We start from the raw sequence: 17,047 nt of genomic DNA, 5'->3' as shown, positions 1-17,047 counted from the left end.
TCCGTCCGCTCAGCAGAAAGAAATGCGTTTTGTGATTTTCCCATTGCTCCGCAAAAGCAAACTACCGCAAAAACCAACAGCAACGCGAATCTACTCATATTAGATGTATGAAACAAAAACTACACACATTAAACAGTGTGTTTCTCTTATATAGCCCAGCTTCGTATTACAAACCCTTTCTGGTTAGCTGTGATACTGAAGATGAGTTGCCTTCACTATATATGTATTTAGGCTATATATGTAATTTCATCGCCTTATTTGACCTTAAATTGCAGTTGTGGTAGCGAATGAGGTGTCTGCGTTTTCAACAACCGAATTGGAGCGCTGTCCATTCTTTACAGGTGCTGAAATGCATTATGCACAATTTATAGGAAATGACAAAATGATGACCCGCAGTTCCGTAAGTATTCTGTGTTTAGTTATATTATCTAGGTGTTTTGATGATAATAATGTGAATTTCAAGAGGAATGTACTGCAAATTTATGCCCTGAAAAAATTCTATGCTCAAGCTCCTGACGTAAACTTTTCTGCAAAATGTTTTAGGGACCAGGAACTTATTATGCAGTTATCCAGTAAGTCTCTACATATAAATGAAATAACAATGAAGATGTCCAAAATATTAGTTTGAGCCACAATATCGACCATAACAAGTTTTTAGAGATTACATATATATAGCCTACGCCACTGATCAGGTATTAACATATGACCCGAGATTAAATCACACACACCTGGGCCATGGAACATCAAATATACTATCTCGTACAGGAACATCAAACAAATACTTTTTTTTTTTTAGTAATACTATAGCCAAGGGAGACATGGGTATTGTATTCACAACAGTAGCTTACTGCTGCTAGAAATGCAACACAATTCGCATTTAACTAGTTTCAAGTGCAATCTTCTCATTATGAGCGAGTAATATATCCTTTTTGCGGTTACAGTACATCTCATAGTGTTCAAATGCTACTCTTTAATAAAGAGGAAGATCATCATATCGTACAATTATTTCCATTAACCCTTCTATGAAAATAAATTTGGTTCAGAAAAAAAGTTTTTATTGTCTCAATAAAATTAGCCTCTGTCCTTTCGAATTACGTCACAGCTCCTTTTCGATCAGCCCCTCCAGAGAACTGGAAAAAATCGCAGGAGAGAAGAACTTGCTTATAATTATATTTTAAGTGCGATGAGTCAACACATCCACGAGATGGCGATGTAATGTCGACATTTCCTAAGAAACCCGTTACTAAGCAGTAGCGTTCACCCCCTCCACTGGCAACATTTTGAAACAGATTATACAAACATAAGAAAAGTGACCGATTGGTCGAAGCGGTAACCCCTCTGTGGACATAATTCAGTTTTGTGTCAACAGCAGGGTTAGACTTAGATTAGGTACACATGCTTACAACATAATCCCTAGCCCATTGCATCTGTCTTTATAAATAAACCTCCCAAAAATTCAAGTAAACATGCGTAGTTACCTGAAGGAATGTCCTTGATGTTTACACTGTTGCATTCGTGCCATTTCACACCAGGCAGAATGAATGGTCAACACGACCAGTTCAAAGATATGACACAAAAGAACTGTTGAGGATTTTCTCACTATTTCTTTTGTGTTGCTCCTTGACATAACAGCCTATGCAATAGGCTATACAAAATATAATTTTTAAAATTGTATTTATGTAAACGCTTGGCATCCTTTAGGCCTATTGTTATGTTCGTACAATGAGCATGGAAGTTGTACTTAGGATGTCGAATATGAATGTTGTTATTTAATTTTAAAATAAAAAACACACGTGAATTATTCTGCTCAAAGCTTCAACGTTTAAACAGGCAAAATAATCTGGAGTATAAACAATACTGGGCTTAGACAGAAAGTGCAATAATGTCCTTCGCATACAAACTTGCATCCGCAGTTTTGCAAACGTGGACTTTAATCGCGCTCTGTCTGGGTGAAATGCGGGTACTCCACTACAAACGTGAGCAGAGTGCATTCAGCTACAGTAGGCGGAGTAATTTGTTTGTGACAGTGGTCGACGCAGTTGGACGTCGGTACCTGAAAAAATCGTGCGGCTTACCAAGTTATTGAAAAGACCGAGACCTTAAAAGTTTTCATATTTTCACAAGTGTCGAAGAGTTTAGAAATTCGGCTGCATTTTGATAAGGTAAAACAAACTAGCCTCTCTCTCTCTCTCTCTCTCTCTCTCTCTCTCACACACACACACACACAGTGGTTGTTGTCGGTGTACTGCAGCACATTGGGTTTGAATTGAAACAATGAACATGAGGTTGAAGTTCAGACTGGCAGCTTTATTCTGAGGGTATTAGGGTATTTGTGTATATTCAATATAGCTAGTGCATATTCAACTCGACACTGATAATTTTACTTTGTGTGTGTAACTGTTTGTTTGGAGGTGAGTGCACTTTAGACGGAAGCGAAGATGCCACTGTCCAGGTCCCTGTCGATGACGTCATTGAGTGGCCTCCCAATTTGGGAGGATGAAAATTTACCCGTGGAAGATTTACTCCTGTTTGAGGTCGCTTGGGAGGTAACCAATAAAGGTGCGAATTCATTAGTAACAAATTATTGACTAAATATTACTCCCCGTGGCAATGTCATTGACAGTGCTAACAAAACTAATTATTATTATTATTATTGTTGTTGCTATTATTATTATTATTATTATTATTATTATTATTATTATTATTATCTAATAATCACTGATTCAATTGATATGTTTAAAAATCTTAGTTATTGCATGACACTATCATTGATTGTACTGCAATTATGCATGACATTATCTCTGACATTTATAGTCATCATGCTGTACTCGTGTTAATACGAGGCTGCTATGTATGAGTACTTAATAATGAAATTGCATTCAGTGTGAGTGACAGGAATACATTTAAAAAATTTGATTGTCTAGATATAAGCTATTCCACTGCAAATTAATTATCAGCCGTGTCAGAATATTGTTATGCTGAAATTGGTAAACTGACCTCTCTGTATATGGATTCTTAGAAAAATGCTGTATGTGTAAATGTTGTTTACAGTTTGGACTGACTGCTTGTTGCTTGTGGAAGTATAAATGCGCACACTACACTGAATGTGTACTCTATGTGTTTATGTACCGTTGTCATTACTGCGTGTAAGAGGTATGTACAAGCATTATGCATTGCGATGTGGCACTCTGTGCTATAAAAAAGGACATGAGAACAACCGAGCCATTTTTTAATGCTGCTCACAAAGACGGTGGTTATAATAAAACCATTAGTTTGTTCCAAAACAATGAAAACATAAATGATTTAGAACCTGACTCAGAATAGCACGCTATGTTATGTTCTGCTTTTGTGTATTGCCTTGACTACTGTTCAGATTTGTTTTACATACTGTCTTTGAGAAGGCTTATCTTATCTTATCCTATGTGCTTACCTTTAGTGTGATTGCGAAATATACTACTGACAATCTATGGACCACTTTTTAAATTTTATTCCTCTTAAACACATACAGTAATGCTTTTCTTTATCTTTAAAAAAGGAGGCCAGACTTCTCCTTTTATATTTTTTGCTTAATTCAGACAGGGAGGGCAGGAATGGTTTAGAGAAGTGATCACAGCTTAGAAAGTGTCATGGCAGGGGATCAATCCCCAACCGTGCAGGAGGGATCATGAATACCTTGAGAGTTGGCCGTCTCACCAGACATGTACTGTTATTAACCCAAAATAATTGTATTGGATTTAACATAAATCTACGACCTTCATTAATAATTTAAATTTATTGAAATTGATGTTGCTATTCACAAATTGATTTAATTGAACAAAAATCAACATGAAAATGTGAATATTCATCAAGTTGATGGATAAATAAAAATTCCAAATGTTAAATTAAAAGAACAGTTCAAGCATGCTCACCACAGATTGGAAAAAATAAGAACATCTAGCATTGATTTCAGTGATGTCAGTGTGTTCATTGATTCATTGTGTTCCTTTTGCCACCATCTTGGCCTTCACAATTGGTCACATTTTGAAATATGTGCCATGAAATGGTACGTTTCCTCTCATGCTACTGCACTTGCTGTGCTGTCCAGCAGGAACGTAGACTATTTGTTGGAAAACTCAACAGAGTAATAGAAAATGCATATTAGGGTGTTGCTGTGTGGATGTACATCAACCATGCTGCATGTACCTAATTTTTAAGTCAGAGAGTATATCAGCATTGTATTGGACCAGCCCATTACTGTGATAAAGAGCATTATTTTTCAAAGCAAAGAATATTTACCTCAGTGCAAATGCTGAGGCACTGTCTGCCACAAGCGAGAAATGCTTGTCAGAACAGTTAAATATTAATCCCTAGTTAGATATGAAATTTCTGGAAAATCCATTTTTTGGGCATAGTGCTCTGTTTCAGACTGTACTTGTACTTGTGTCTTCGCTTCTTATTTGTGCTTTGGGAGTGATGACATATAGCACTGTGCAGTTTAATGGTTAGTGAACTAGGCTTGTAACTCATGGATGTAAGAATCTTCAAATTAAAGCTCCACCGTGCTGGAATACATAGTCGAAAACAACAGCAAAAAATGTCACTGTCCAAATGCTAATGCAGTATACATATGTGTGCATATCCGTTGAGCAGTTGGAGGAATCTACACAGTAATCCAGACAAAGGCAAAGCTCACCGTGGATGAATGGGGGGAGAACTTCTTCATGGTGGGGCCATATTATGAGCACAACTTCAAGATGCAGGTGGAGGAGTGTGAGGCACCAAACCCAGCCATACAGAAGGCCATGGAGACCCTGAACAACAATGGCTGTCAGGTACTGACTATAATCAGCCAGTTGTCTCTAGCTCTGTCCATAATCTCTGCCCTTACTGATAGCTTCTCTCCTTTCCCGTAGCCACTAACCCTACCCCTACCCCCTAACTCAAACCATAATTCTACCCTAAACCCTATTCTAGCCCTAGTAGTAATCCTGAACATGGAATATTTTAAGATTGCAAGGATTTGGATTTTGTCACAGGAGGTAAAAACCAGGTTTATCTGACTAATAAAAACCTGTAACCTGAATGTTAGGACATTTTGTTAGTAAGAGTAGGGCAAGGTGCTATAGAAACATGATATGCCCAGAGATAACCTGATGTGCATGCTTTGGTGCTGAGCAGCATACCTGCATCTCAGAGTCTGTCACCAGCAACACTTTCTGGCAGCCCCCCCTAGTGGTGGTCTCATTATAATTCAGGCACTCAAGTAGGCATACTCATCTTCCACAATTCTTCTTTTGACCACCTTCCCACATTTATTCCAGTCCATATGTATCTAATTGTCCCTTTCACATTCAGTCCTACATTCATTCACATTTCTTAGCCCCTCCAACTGGTAACCCTAACGTTGACCTGGCAATAGCCATTTACTTTGCCTCTAGCCTCTTACCTTTACCCTAAACTTTCCATACTCTGCAGCTCTGACCAGTCGCTAACCCTAACCTTAATCTGGCCATAGCCTTTAACTCTGCCTAAAGCATCCATTGTGACACGTAGCCTCTGTAATCACAGATCTGACACTACGACAATAATAATTAAATACACATGGCTGTCTGACAGGGGACTTATTGATAAGTTGCAGCATTAATTATTCTTTATTCCATAAGGTGTTAGAAAACAATTAAGTGTCACATCACAATATGTCAGATATAAATAGCCTGTAACACTCTGGCTTACTCAATAGAATCCTAGGGCGCGACATGTAACGTTGGTTACATTTGACTGTGTCACACTGTGGACCCTGGTGCATACTGTTCTGTTGTAAAATACTGAGTATGTAAAAATATGTGAAAATGTCATACGCTAATGTAAATTATTGAACCTAAAGGAAAAATATAATAATAAAACAGAAATCAGGGGGCTGCTGGATGGCTCATCCGGGTCCGGGAAACACAAAATAGAGATTGTCTATTTGGCGAGGATCTGCGTCTCATCATTCTCTAGTGACCCCCGCTGGTCAGTTGGGTGCTTGCAAGCCCATCAGCTAAACTGCATGTGAAGCATTCTCGGATTAGCCAGCGGTGATTTAATAGGAAGTGCCACCTGGCATTGCATGTTTTGGAGAGGGTCATGTGCTTGTTGGCACAGCGGAGGCTACAGCAATGAGAGCTGAAATATGATTGGGAGAAAAAGGGATCAAAACTGAATAATGAAGTACTCAGAATGGAATTCCCTCCAACTGTGATAATACAGCATATTGACTTCAAGTGTGGATTAATGTTGTCGCTGTATCCTACAAGGGTAGGGAGAATAATACATGTAGATATGCAGTGGGTTTTTTTTGTACCAGCAGGGTGCAAAGAAGTGCTTTTTTGCGGTTGTCTGCTACATACATGCAGAAGTACACATGAATGCACCCACCGATGCACAGGCAGAGTCTGGAAAGTTCAGAATGTCATTAATCTGACCCTGATGATTTGATCTCTTGTTCTCTGTCTCTTTGATCAGATAAACAATGTGTTCCCTTGGTGGATTTTGCAGTTCTGTGTATTATGATTACACTTCTAAGTTCAGGAGTTCAGATTAATGTACTTTGAATGTTTCACAGGTGTGATGTAGAGGTAAGTGTGTTACAAATATGTGTTACATGCCACAAGTGTGTATCCTAGGTGTGTGTTTCACAAGCAGAGCCTGTTTCTGATGCGTTACTGTGTTGCAGGTACGCTTTGGACGCTGGCTGATCGAGGGCAGTCCCTATGTGATTCTGTTTGACATCGGCTCTGCTGCCTGGAATTTGGATCGGTGGAAGGGGGAATTCTGGGACACCTGCGGGATTGGACTTCCTTTCCATGACAGAGAAGCCAACGATTCCCTTATCTTTGGATCACTGAATGCCTGGTTCTTCAAAGAGGTGTGTGAGGAAGTATGATGTCTTGTTTTCATGGTGTCTTATGTGCATATGCATTGTTGCATATGCATCATTTCATTTGTTTTGTTCACAAGAACTGTATTAGATTTTAAAGAACACCAGAATACTGTATATCCCACACATGGGAAAGTTGGCTACACCTCTGAATGCACCCGACAGTTGACAGACCAGCTCCAGGACAAACCCCATGTCATTGCCCACTTCCATGAGTGGCAGGCGGGACCGGGTCTCATACTGTGCCGTTCACGGAACATCCCAATGGCAACCATCTTTACGACGCACGCCACCCTGCTGGGCCGCTATCTGTGTGCTGCAAATGTGGATTTCTACAATAATCTGGACAAGGTGGGAGTTCCCTTCCTCACCCACCCAAATAATACACGTGAAGCCATTTACCTTTCACACGGTCAGGAATGAATGAAAGGTCACATTCAGTTGAATGGTAATCACACAGAGCTTCACCTGTGAGGCCTGTTGTACTTTTTCTAATAGTCTTTTAATGAATGTTTTTCAAACGAAGTTCAAACAGAGCATAGGATATGCGTCTGTTTAATGAAATACTAGCACAGTACACTAGCTGACTGTATGGAATATGGGTGCAAGTCAACAGCATTGTCAGTTGGATAACAGGTACAAGGTACCACATAGTTTTCAGAATATTTCTGCCAAAGTATTTCTCCAGTGCATGATTTGATTTTTCTTAAGTTTTTGGGGCATCAATGTAATCATTCTTTATTTCTTATGGCTAATAATCACGTGCTTTTCTAACTTTTTCTTCTTTTATAATTCCCTCACAATCTTACCCCAGTCCCATCAATGTGGCTGTAAATGACACTAGGCAAAATTGTATCTGTGTGAGCATGTGTGTGTTTGTCAATGTTTGTATATCTCAGTTCTCCAAGAGTCACTGGGAATGTCTAATGTCCGTACTACTGTAGTTTTCAGACTACTTGTGTGATTGTGTTTGTGTCTCAGTTCAACATCGACAAGGAGGCTGGAGAAAGGCAGATTTACCACCGGTACTGTCTGGAGCGAGCGTCGGTCCACTGCTCCCACGTCTTCACCACCGTCTCTGAGATCACTGCCATCGAGGCTGACCACATGCTGCACAGGAGACCAGGTGCGAGTCCTCGTCATAGTCACCTGACAGCGTCCTCTGTTAGTCATCTGCATCTCAGACACCACTGTCTACTTCTATTACCTACTGTGGTTTCCTCTACAACTGGAACTAGTTACTATTACAAATGCAACTAGAAATGCAACTGAAAATTCAACGGGCGGCAGTGTAGCATAGAGGGTAAGGAACTGCGCTTGTAACCGAAAGGTCATAGGTTTGATTCCTGTTTTCTGTGTAGATGTGGTAACACCAAACGGTCTGAACGTGAAGAAGTTCTCTGCCATGCATGAGTTTCAGAATCTGCACTCCACAAACAAAAGCAAAATCCAGGAGTTTGTTCGAGGACACTTTTATGGGTGAGGAAGCCCCTCTGTCTGAGTGAGAGCCTCTGTGTTGAAAGATATCATCTCTGTTGAGTCCCGTTTTGGACACAATAATGGTATTCCACACCATTTAAAACAAAAAAACAAAAAAAAACAAAGAACAAACAGGATTTAGCCATAAGCAGTAGCTTATACAATAAATGCATTTTGACAGTAAATGCATTTGATATACATTCACAGATTTTAAAATATACACACATATCGCACTAGACTTTTAAACTATAAGTACAGCACATTTTCCCCAAGGCAGATCTACATTTAGTTTTTTTTTACATTTATAATTTTTTATTTATTTTAAATAGGAAAACATTTGTGTGGCTCACCCCTTACCTCTGGCTTTAGTTATGACACATTCTATCTTCAAAATAATTAATGGAGCATATTTTCTCTTACATCACTTTTATCTTATAAAACATATGCTAATGACTAGCAGTTTGCTAGTATTGTTTTAACTACTCTCTTTTTTACTGGCAGACATCTTGACTTCAATCTGGAGAAAACTCTATTTTTCTTCATTGCCGGCCGGTATGAGTTCTCCAACAAGGGGGCAGACATCTTTTTGGAGTCCCTGTCCAGGCTCAATTACTTGCTTAGGGTATGCTATTTGCATCTCTTACCACTTTCTTTATTGAGATGTACTGTATCAGTAAACCCAGCTACAGACCACCATGGCTGTGTTCAGATTACAGGCTGAAGTGGGCCAGTTCTGATTTTTTTGCCGAAGTGTGACACAGATCTTATTTTTCGGAGCTGAGTGAACACAAAAATCAGATATTATCATATCAGATTTGGACCACTTTCACGTATGTGGTCCTAGATTGGATATATATCCGATCTGTGGCCATGGGACCACTGTGAGAACTGTCAGATTGAAATTCATGTGTCCGAAAAAGTTTATACTAAGAGTATACTAATTCTATACAACTTGTGTGCAATTTGTATAATCTTATATAATCCTAAGTGGTCAGCTCACAGAAGTCTATGTAACACCCACTTTGTGTCCACTTTATGCTAACTGGCTGTTTCTGTGCATTTCTTTGCATGTCTGTGTGACTGTCTGCCTTTGTATTTCTACATTAATAGTCTATTGCTCTCTCTTTGGTCTCCTGTTTGTGTGTGTGTGTGTGTGTTTGTGTCTGGGTGGGTCAGGTGCACAGGAACGATGTCACTGTGGTGGTGTTCTTTGTAATGCCCGCAAAGACCAACAACTTCAACGTGGAGTCTCTGAAGGGGCAGGCTGTACGCAAGCAGCTCTGGTAAAGAACCAGTGCTTCTCACAAAGATAATCCAGTGTAATAATCTAAGCCCTAATACCTATGCTAACCCACCAGCTATGACACATGCCCCAAGAGCATTATTCACACACAAACCATGACTCTGCTGCTTATTTAATCATGTATTCTGTCTAACAGGGACACTGCTCATTCCGTTAAAGAGAAGTTTGGCAAGAGGCTCTATGATGCCCTGTTAAAGTATGTTTCTTTTATTTCTGTCGTGCATTTGAACGAGCTCCTGGTTGAGCTGGGTGACTTTTGCAGATTATGACTGACAATGTGTTTATGTAACATACCACAATGGATCTCAACATCACTTCAGATAAGAACCAGCACCAAATGAATAAAAAAGTGAAAAGTAAAAACCAAACAAACAAAGTAAAAAGTGCTCCTCCCCCTTTTATCCTCAGTCTGACCCAGGGAGAGTAAAGGCCTGATTTGCCACTTTGTCAGTGAAATGGTGTAAATTCCCAGTCTCTGTGACAAGTGTTAATTATACTGTTCCGTTAATTCCAGAGTGGTATCCATGAGTTAGCTGGGTGTTTCAGTATTACGTCAGACTGGTGTTAATGACTTCCTCCAGAATGACCTGAGGCTACCGGTAACAGTAACACCTTTTCTTTGATCACCCCTCTGCCTTCTCCACAGAGGGGAAATCCCTGACATGAATAAAATCCTGGACAAAGATGACTTCACTATTATGAAGAGGGCCATATACTCTACTCAGGTGCAGTAGAAGTGAAAGAGCCATTTACTACACACATGTTGAAATATAGAGGAAGGGACTAAGATGGACAGGGGAATTCATGCTGGGTTTTTGATGGATGAGTCACATATACAGGTCATTGTAAAATATGGGCACACAAGGTGATAAAATCGCATTAAATGAAGAAAATTTACTCCAGATATCTGACTTGCATTACATCAGACTGATTTAGCTCAGCCCTACAGTATGTCATTCCTCCATCGCAATGAACACACACACATTCATGCGCGCACACACACGCACACACACACACAAACACACAGACACACAGACACACACACACAAGCACACACACACACACACACACACACAGACGCACACACTCTGTTTAAAACCCTTGGTCAATAGATGGTAAATGTTCCAGCATGTTCCAGTGATATATGTATCAGACAGCTAATGGAGATCAGCGCGCAAAATGCCAATAAAAAGGCATTTTATTAAGATTTATATCTGCATCTGCCTTTTGGAGACAGGAATATAAAAGCTATTGATTATTTATGAGTGAACTTTGATAGATCTGACCATTATGAGTGCTATTTATCCACTCTTGGCCTACAGGCTTTGGCCTACTGTGTTACACAGTCATGTGGATCTCAGATGTCCAGTGGAAGGAAGGATTGCCTCTACTGATAATGTGGTCTCTTTGTGTCATGGAACACTGACTTCTCTTCACATTTTCAGATGGACCTTTTGCTTCTGCAATTGCAGTGGCAGAGAAATAAAATCTGTTTGCTGATCCTCTCCCTTGGACAGTTGAGGGGTGTTAGCTATTGGCTATACCATAGTAGTATTACATTGCACTGCATTACAGTGCAAATGGAAGCTCATTCAAATGTTAATAGTATTGAATAGTTAATAGTAAATGTGGGAAAATTTTTAAATAAATCAAGGAGAAATATATTTTTGTTCACATTTGTTATATTCTCACTTCCATCAACATATATCAGATTCTTGAATGAAACCTATAGCTTCTGTTCACCCTTCTGCTCAAATATGAGAATTTTAGAGAATTTTAGAATTGATGGTCTGTGCTTGTTGAATTGAAAAATTTGACTACCAGAATGCAAAACCAAAGTTTTTGCAGCAAAAATGTACTTTGTAAAAGCTACTGATCTTGTGTGTGTTCAGCACAATACTGCTTAGACACATTGTAACCAAACTTAGCTGATTGAAGATATTAAAAAAAGATTCTTCTGAAAATTTAACAAGGGATACATCCTGCCAGAAAGCTTAAAGAATGTGGCTAGCTTTTTGCAGAGTAATTCCGAGCATTATCTGTAGACCAGTGAAAACTTCAAGCTGTATCTTCATACAATCACAGACTGAAAGAAATTCATTTATCAAGTACCAGGCATATGGCCAATGCTTCTTACAAGACCACTAGTTATGACTGAGTGAGTTAACAGACTCAAAGCTCTCTTATTCTGTTTTACACACACACACACACACACACACACTCACTCACACACTGCTCAAACATAAACTTTTTCTCTTTCTGTTTTGACAGAGACACACCCTACCCCCAGTGACCACTCATAACATGCTGGACGACACCACTGACCCCATCCTGGCCAACGTGCGTCGTATCAGTCTCTTCAACGCCCGCACCGATAGGGTTAAGGTAGATTCTTACTTCAGTATGGATCCAACTTAAGTACAGAATAATGTAATCCTCTCCATGTTAATGAAGCTCTCTTATGAACAGTGCAATTGTGAAGAGAAGTGTATGTCGATTCTGTGCCACAAGCTAATTTGAACTTCTTGGACCGTGTAGAGACTCAGATCAGAAGAACACTTTGAATCCGTGTTTTGGTGTTTAGTATAACGTTTATTCCCAGTATTTTGTGAGTACTCAGATTATTCGCATCTTGCGATTGCCTAAATGACCAGCCTATGTAATTAATTCCTGTTCTAGAATCATTTTATTATATTTGTGTATCAATTGTTGATCTAATGTCTCAATATTATTAATTGAATTGGCTGTGAAATTATTTGCATCCAGATGTAATAGGTATTAATATCACAATGATAATATTATAATGTTCTTTATAGGAATAGTCACGACTACAGTGTGGCCTGTTTCTACCACTTGTCAAAGATAATTTATAAATAAGTAAACAGTTTAGCTCTTCCTGAACATTGCTAAATATCATATTATTGCAAACTACTTGTACTTGTATTAGTGTTCAACATTGACAGTGTTACAGTATGTGTGTATTTTATATTCGGTGTATTTGCTGAACACCCCTTTGTGTGAGCTCAGATTTTCTGTCGGGTCTTTTAGCTTGCAGGCTCTGTGCTTCGATGTTCCCCCTGTCTTCAGTCTCTGAGTGTGTTCAGGTTTGGTTTTTGCGCTCTCTAGATAGTGTTCCATCCGGAATTCCTGTCTTCCACCAGTCCATTGCTTCCCATGGATTATGAGGAGTTTGTGCGCGGTTGCCACCTGGGTGTTTTCCCCTCTTACTACGAGCCCTGGGGCTACACACCAGGTGAATATACACATTTGTTGTTGTTCATATGCATGTAGACATACTCACAAATTAAATATACTAACAAACATGGGATGAGTATACAGATTATCATTATACGTGCACAAATCAACACAATAATTGTTCATCACTGGTAGATTATTGTGCTTTTCATGTGTCTTTGTATTGGTTGTTACTTTTCCTACATGAATGTGTGATTGGTTCTTTCCCCAGGTGAGTGTACAGTGATGGGGATCCCCAGTGTGACCACCAACCTGTCTGGGTTTGGTTGCTTCATGGAGGAACATGTCTCAGATCCTGCAGCGTATGGTATGCAAAACCTTTGCCTCAACTCTGAGCTTCTCACTCTTAGTACTCTCTACTCTCACTAGGGAGTGAGAGAGAGCTCCTTCTCTTCTGTGTAGATCTCCTCTTTCCCAGTAGAGAGCATTTCGGACTCAGTTTTACCCAGCACCTCTTGCCCAGTTCCACCCTTGGTTATGTTCCTCTGCATTCTTGACCATTAGCCATTCTGCTCCTCCTATCTCAGGGATCTACATTGTGGATCGGCGGTTCCGGTCAGCCGATGAGTCCTGTAGCCAGCTCACACAGTTCATGTTTGGGTTCTGCCAGCAGTCCCGTCGGCAACGCATCATCCAGCGGAATCGCACTGAGAGGCTATCGGACCTGCTGGACTGGAGGTATCTGGGAAGGGTGAGTAAGGAAAGGAGCTTCATGTATTGTCTTGTATTTGACTCATAAACCGTTGTATTTTGTTTTTTATTTTTCTTATCAAATGTTCATCAATCACAGAGCTAAAAGCCTTATTTCTCCAATGTGTATCACCTGTTATTCTGGTACTGAGCAGTCTCAGTGTTGACTAATTGTGTTAATTGGTTTAGTCTCAGTATTCACCTGTTGTGTTGATTGGTTACAGTCTCAGTGTTGACTTGCTGCATCAATTATTCATAGTCTCAGTGTTGACCCACTGTTTTAATTGGTTTATAGTGTCAGAGTTGATCTGCTTTAATTGGTTGATAGTTTCAGTGTTGACCCACTGTGTTGATTGGTTTATAGTCCCAGCGTTGACCTGTGTTAACTGGTTTATAGTCTCAGTGTTGACCTGCTGTGTTGATTGGTTGATAGTCTCCGTTTTTGCCTGCTTTTTTTGATTGATCTACGTACAGAATCAGTGCTATCCCTCTATGCTAAATGGATTGGACTATCAGTGCTGATATGGTGTGTTGTAATGTTTCAGTTCTACATACATGCTCGACACCTGGCCTTAAGCAGAGCCTTCCCAGAAAAGTTCAAAATGGACCCAATCGCACCTCCACAGGTGAGTGTGACCTCAGTGTAACACCACTGACATCTTCAAGCAGGTCCATGGTATAAAAAACTGGTAGAGATGAAATAAAAAGTAGATTGGTCACCATATTGTCTGTACATGAGTATTGTACGTGGAAAAGCTTATTTGTGTCTGAGGCAAAATTGTGCTACATTTCTGTGCTGGTGTTAAAATCTGTTGATGAAATGAAATTTTAGTGCTAAAAACCAGCTAATACAATTTGTCTCTAAAAGGTCTCATTTTTTCTCTCAGATTAACTAATCACTTCCCTTTTGAGTGTTTGAGGAAAATCTTATTCAGCATCCATGCTATGTGGCACAGTCCATAGGGTGGCCAATTCTCAAGCCATCGACGAGTCCCCCCACGCAGTTGGGGGTTCTCCTGCCATAGCCCTTTCTCAGCTGTGATCCTTTCTCTTTTGTTAACCTCTCTGCTTCTCCCTGTCTGAACACAAAAATATATGTATTAACGGAGACTGTAGAGTCTGCACTACCTTAAAAAAATATAAAATTCATAGAGTGACATTGTTAATATAGAGCAGGGGCAGGGAGACCTGGCCCTGGAGTGCCAGAGATGGGCCTGGTTTTGGATTCTTCCAAACCTATAGCAACATAACTGGATTTATTCGTCTATTGAATCTCAGCTCAGCTCAGATGGAACATAAAGCAGAAATGTCACTGGAACTCCAAGGCCACGGTTGCCTACCCCTGATATAGATGGTCAATTTGTGGCTAATAGGGTGGACTTATTGCACAATATGTTACCCTATAGAAAATGGGTTTTTTGAGGTGATTTCACTCTTACCCAGACTCTAGCTCAATGAAATGGTTGCCATATGTAAATATTTTATTTTGTGCAAAGAATTCGATGTCTACGATAGACTGCGCTGACGTGGAGCCATATTAACCGAGGTAAAGCCTAAGCTTTGGCTGTCTTGGTGTTTGATTGACAGCCCCTCAGGGCCAGATAAAGTCCTGTCAAGTCTGACTCCTTTTCTCTGTGCTTAATTGACAGTTTAACATTTTGGTGAATACTGACATGGCATTGTTTGAATTCAAACTTATTAAGCACATGTATACTTAAAAAAAACATGCACACACCTCTCACATTTACTCATACTGTACACACACACACACACACATGCACACACAAGCACAGTATCTATATAAACAAGAAATAAACCACTCCAAACCAGGTGATCTTGTTATATACAGTGCCCTCCATGAGGTTTTTGCGACAAAGACATATCTTCTCTTGATTTGGCTCTACTCCACAATTTACATTGTAATCAAACAATTCACGTACACATATACAATAAACATGTACATGTATGGATAGTGAGCTAAGACAATCGGGTGTATGGCATCTGGATCCATGTCTTCGGATGGACCTGAGGATTGGGTCATATTTTGGGAAGGGTTTTGACAGTCGGGTGTTCTTAGGCCTGTTGGCTCCCGGGCAGGTAGTTGAGATCTGGCTGGAGAGATTGCAAAGGACACTGTTGCCCCTTGAACATGGATCACATAGTGGTGTACTGTGCTCACTAATTAGATGCAGTGAGCTAAGGTCATCCTTCTGACCTTTAATGGGATGTTTGACAAGAGGAGAGCCTGAAGGAACTGTGCCATGCTCACCGATCAGATACATAGTAGTAGATCTTTCCCTCTGACAACTGGTCTGGTAGAAGACAGAAGTATGTTGCACAATCCTTTTTGTACACACCCTTCGTTTTGACAGGTCTTGGAGTGTGTAGGCGTTGTCCTCATCCTAAAGTATGCCATGGGTCAAACAGTGCTCCCCGAAGCTGTCTTGGTAATTAGCTGGTAGTTTACTGAGCAATTTGTCCACATCAGAGACTTTAGCTCGCTCCCATTGCCGAGGGATTGCAACATGCCTATGAGGGACTGTACAGAAAGGGTGAACTCTTGCAAAGCAGAATTATTCCCTGCCCTCACTGTTGGGTTCTTATGAATTCAGATGGACTTCGGTAGCTAACATTCGTGAATGTCAGGAAACTAATCTATCTTATACTCATATTGTATGATGCTTTACTTACAAAGGTTGCTTGCTTGCTTAGAGCAGGATATTTGAAGATACTATATTGGACAATGGCCACCATTAGAAAAATTGTTCCATGTGCTATAATCAGCCAGCTATTGCTAATCTGTCTGAAACCAGCGTCGGTAATTTCATGCCATATAGAATTTCCTCAACAGTATCTCACTGGCCAGCATCTCAGTTTGTCTTAGGTCCCAGTAAGTTTCCCCCAACAATGTCAAGTATCTCTTATGTTTAGCTGACAGTTATGTGTTCACACTAAGCATAAGACTTTCCTTTCTGTCAACAGACGGAAGGTTTCCGCTTCCCCCGTCCTCCCTCTGTGCCTCCCTCTCCCTCTGCCTCGCTGCACTCCACCCCTCACCACAGCGACGAGGAAGATGAGGAGCCTTACGACCATGACGAGGAGGCCGAGCGTGACCGACAAAACATCAAATCACCCTTCACATTGGGGGCAGTATTTCACCGCAAGAAGAGGCAGCCTAAGGAGAACAGTAACTGAGGAAACCCCCTGATAGCCACTGCCAGCTCACACAAACCTCTTTCCTTTTTTCAACAACTCAGCCCACAGCTCTCATTCCCACTGAGCCTCCCTCTCTGGCTATTCCCATAACCTAGCCCCATATGCAGCCCTCCCACTCAATCTAACCTGTCTTTCACTGGCCCTGCCCACAGTCCTCACCCTCACTCTACCCTTCTTTCCCTGGCCCCGCCCACAGTCTTTCTCCT

General features: G+C 40.4%; 1 protein-coding gene across 1 annotated transcript; it reads left to right on the top strand.

The window, feature by feature from the left end:
* Window positions 1-1,969: 1,969 nt before the first annotated feature.
* On the top strand, window positions 1,970-16,938 carry gys2 (glycogen synthase 2). Its single transcript, XM_035424914.1, has 17 exons — window positions 1,970-2,162; window positions 2,412-2,559; window positions 4,630-4,811; window positions 6,695-6,886; window positions 7,064-7,249; window positions 7,880-8,024; window positions 8,260-8,377; window positions 8,879-8,999; window positions 9,554-9,660; window positions 9,817-9,876; window positions 10,327-10,405; window positions 11,952-12,065; window positions 12,807-12,933; window positions 13,147-13,242; window positions 13,463-13,626; window positions 14,171-14,251; window positions 16,608-16,938. The coding sequence occupies exons 2-17, from the start codon at window positions 2,439-2,441 to the stop codon at window positions 16,818-16,820; spliced, it is 2,106 nt and encodes a 701-aa protein (XP_035280805.1). The 5' UTR covers window positions 1,970-2,162; window positions 2,412-2,438; the 3' UTR covers window positions 16,821-16,938.
* Window positions 16,939-17,047: the final 109 nt, after the last annotated feature.

The sequence above is a fragment of the Anguilla anguilla genome, chromosome 7, assembly GCF_013347855.1.
Source record: "Anguilla anguilla isolate fAngAng1 chromosome 7, fAngAng1.pri, whole genome shotgun sequence".
Classification (NCBI taxonomy): domain Eukaryota; kingdom Metazoa; phylum Chordata; class Actinopteri; order Anguilliformes; family Anguillidae; genus Anguilla; species Anguilla anguilla.
This window is presented reverse-complemented; position numbering and strand designations above follow the sequence as displayed.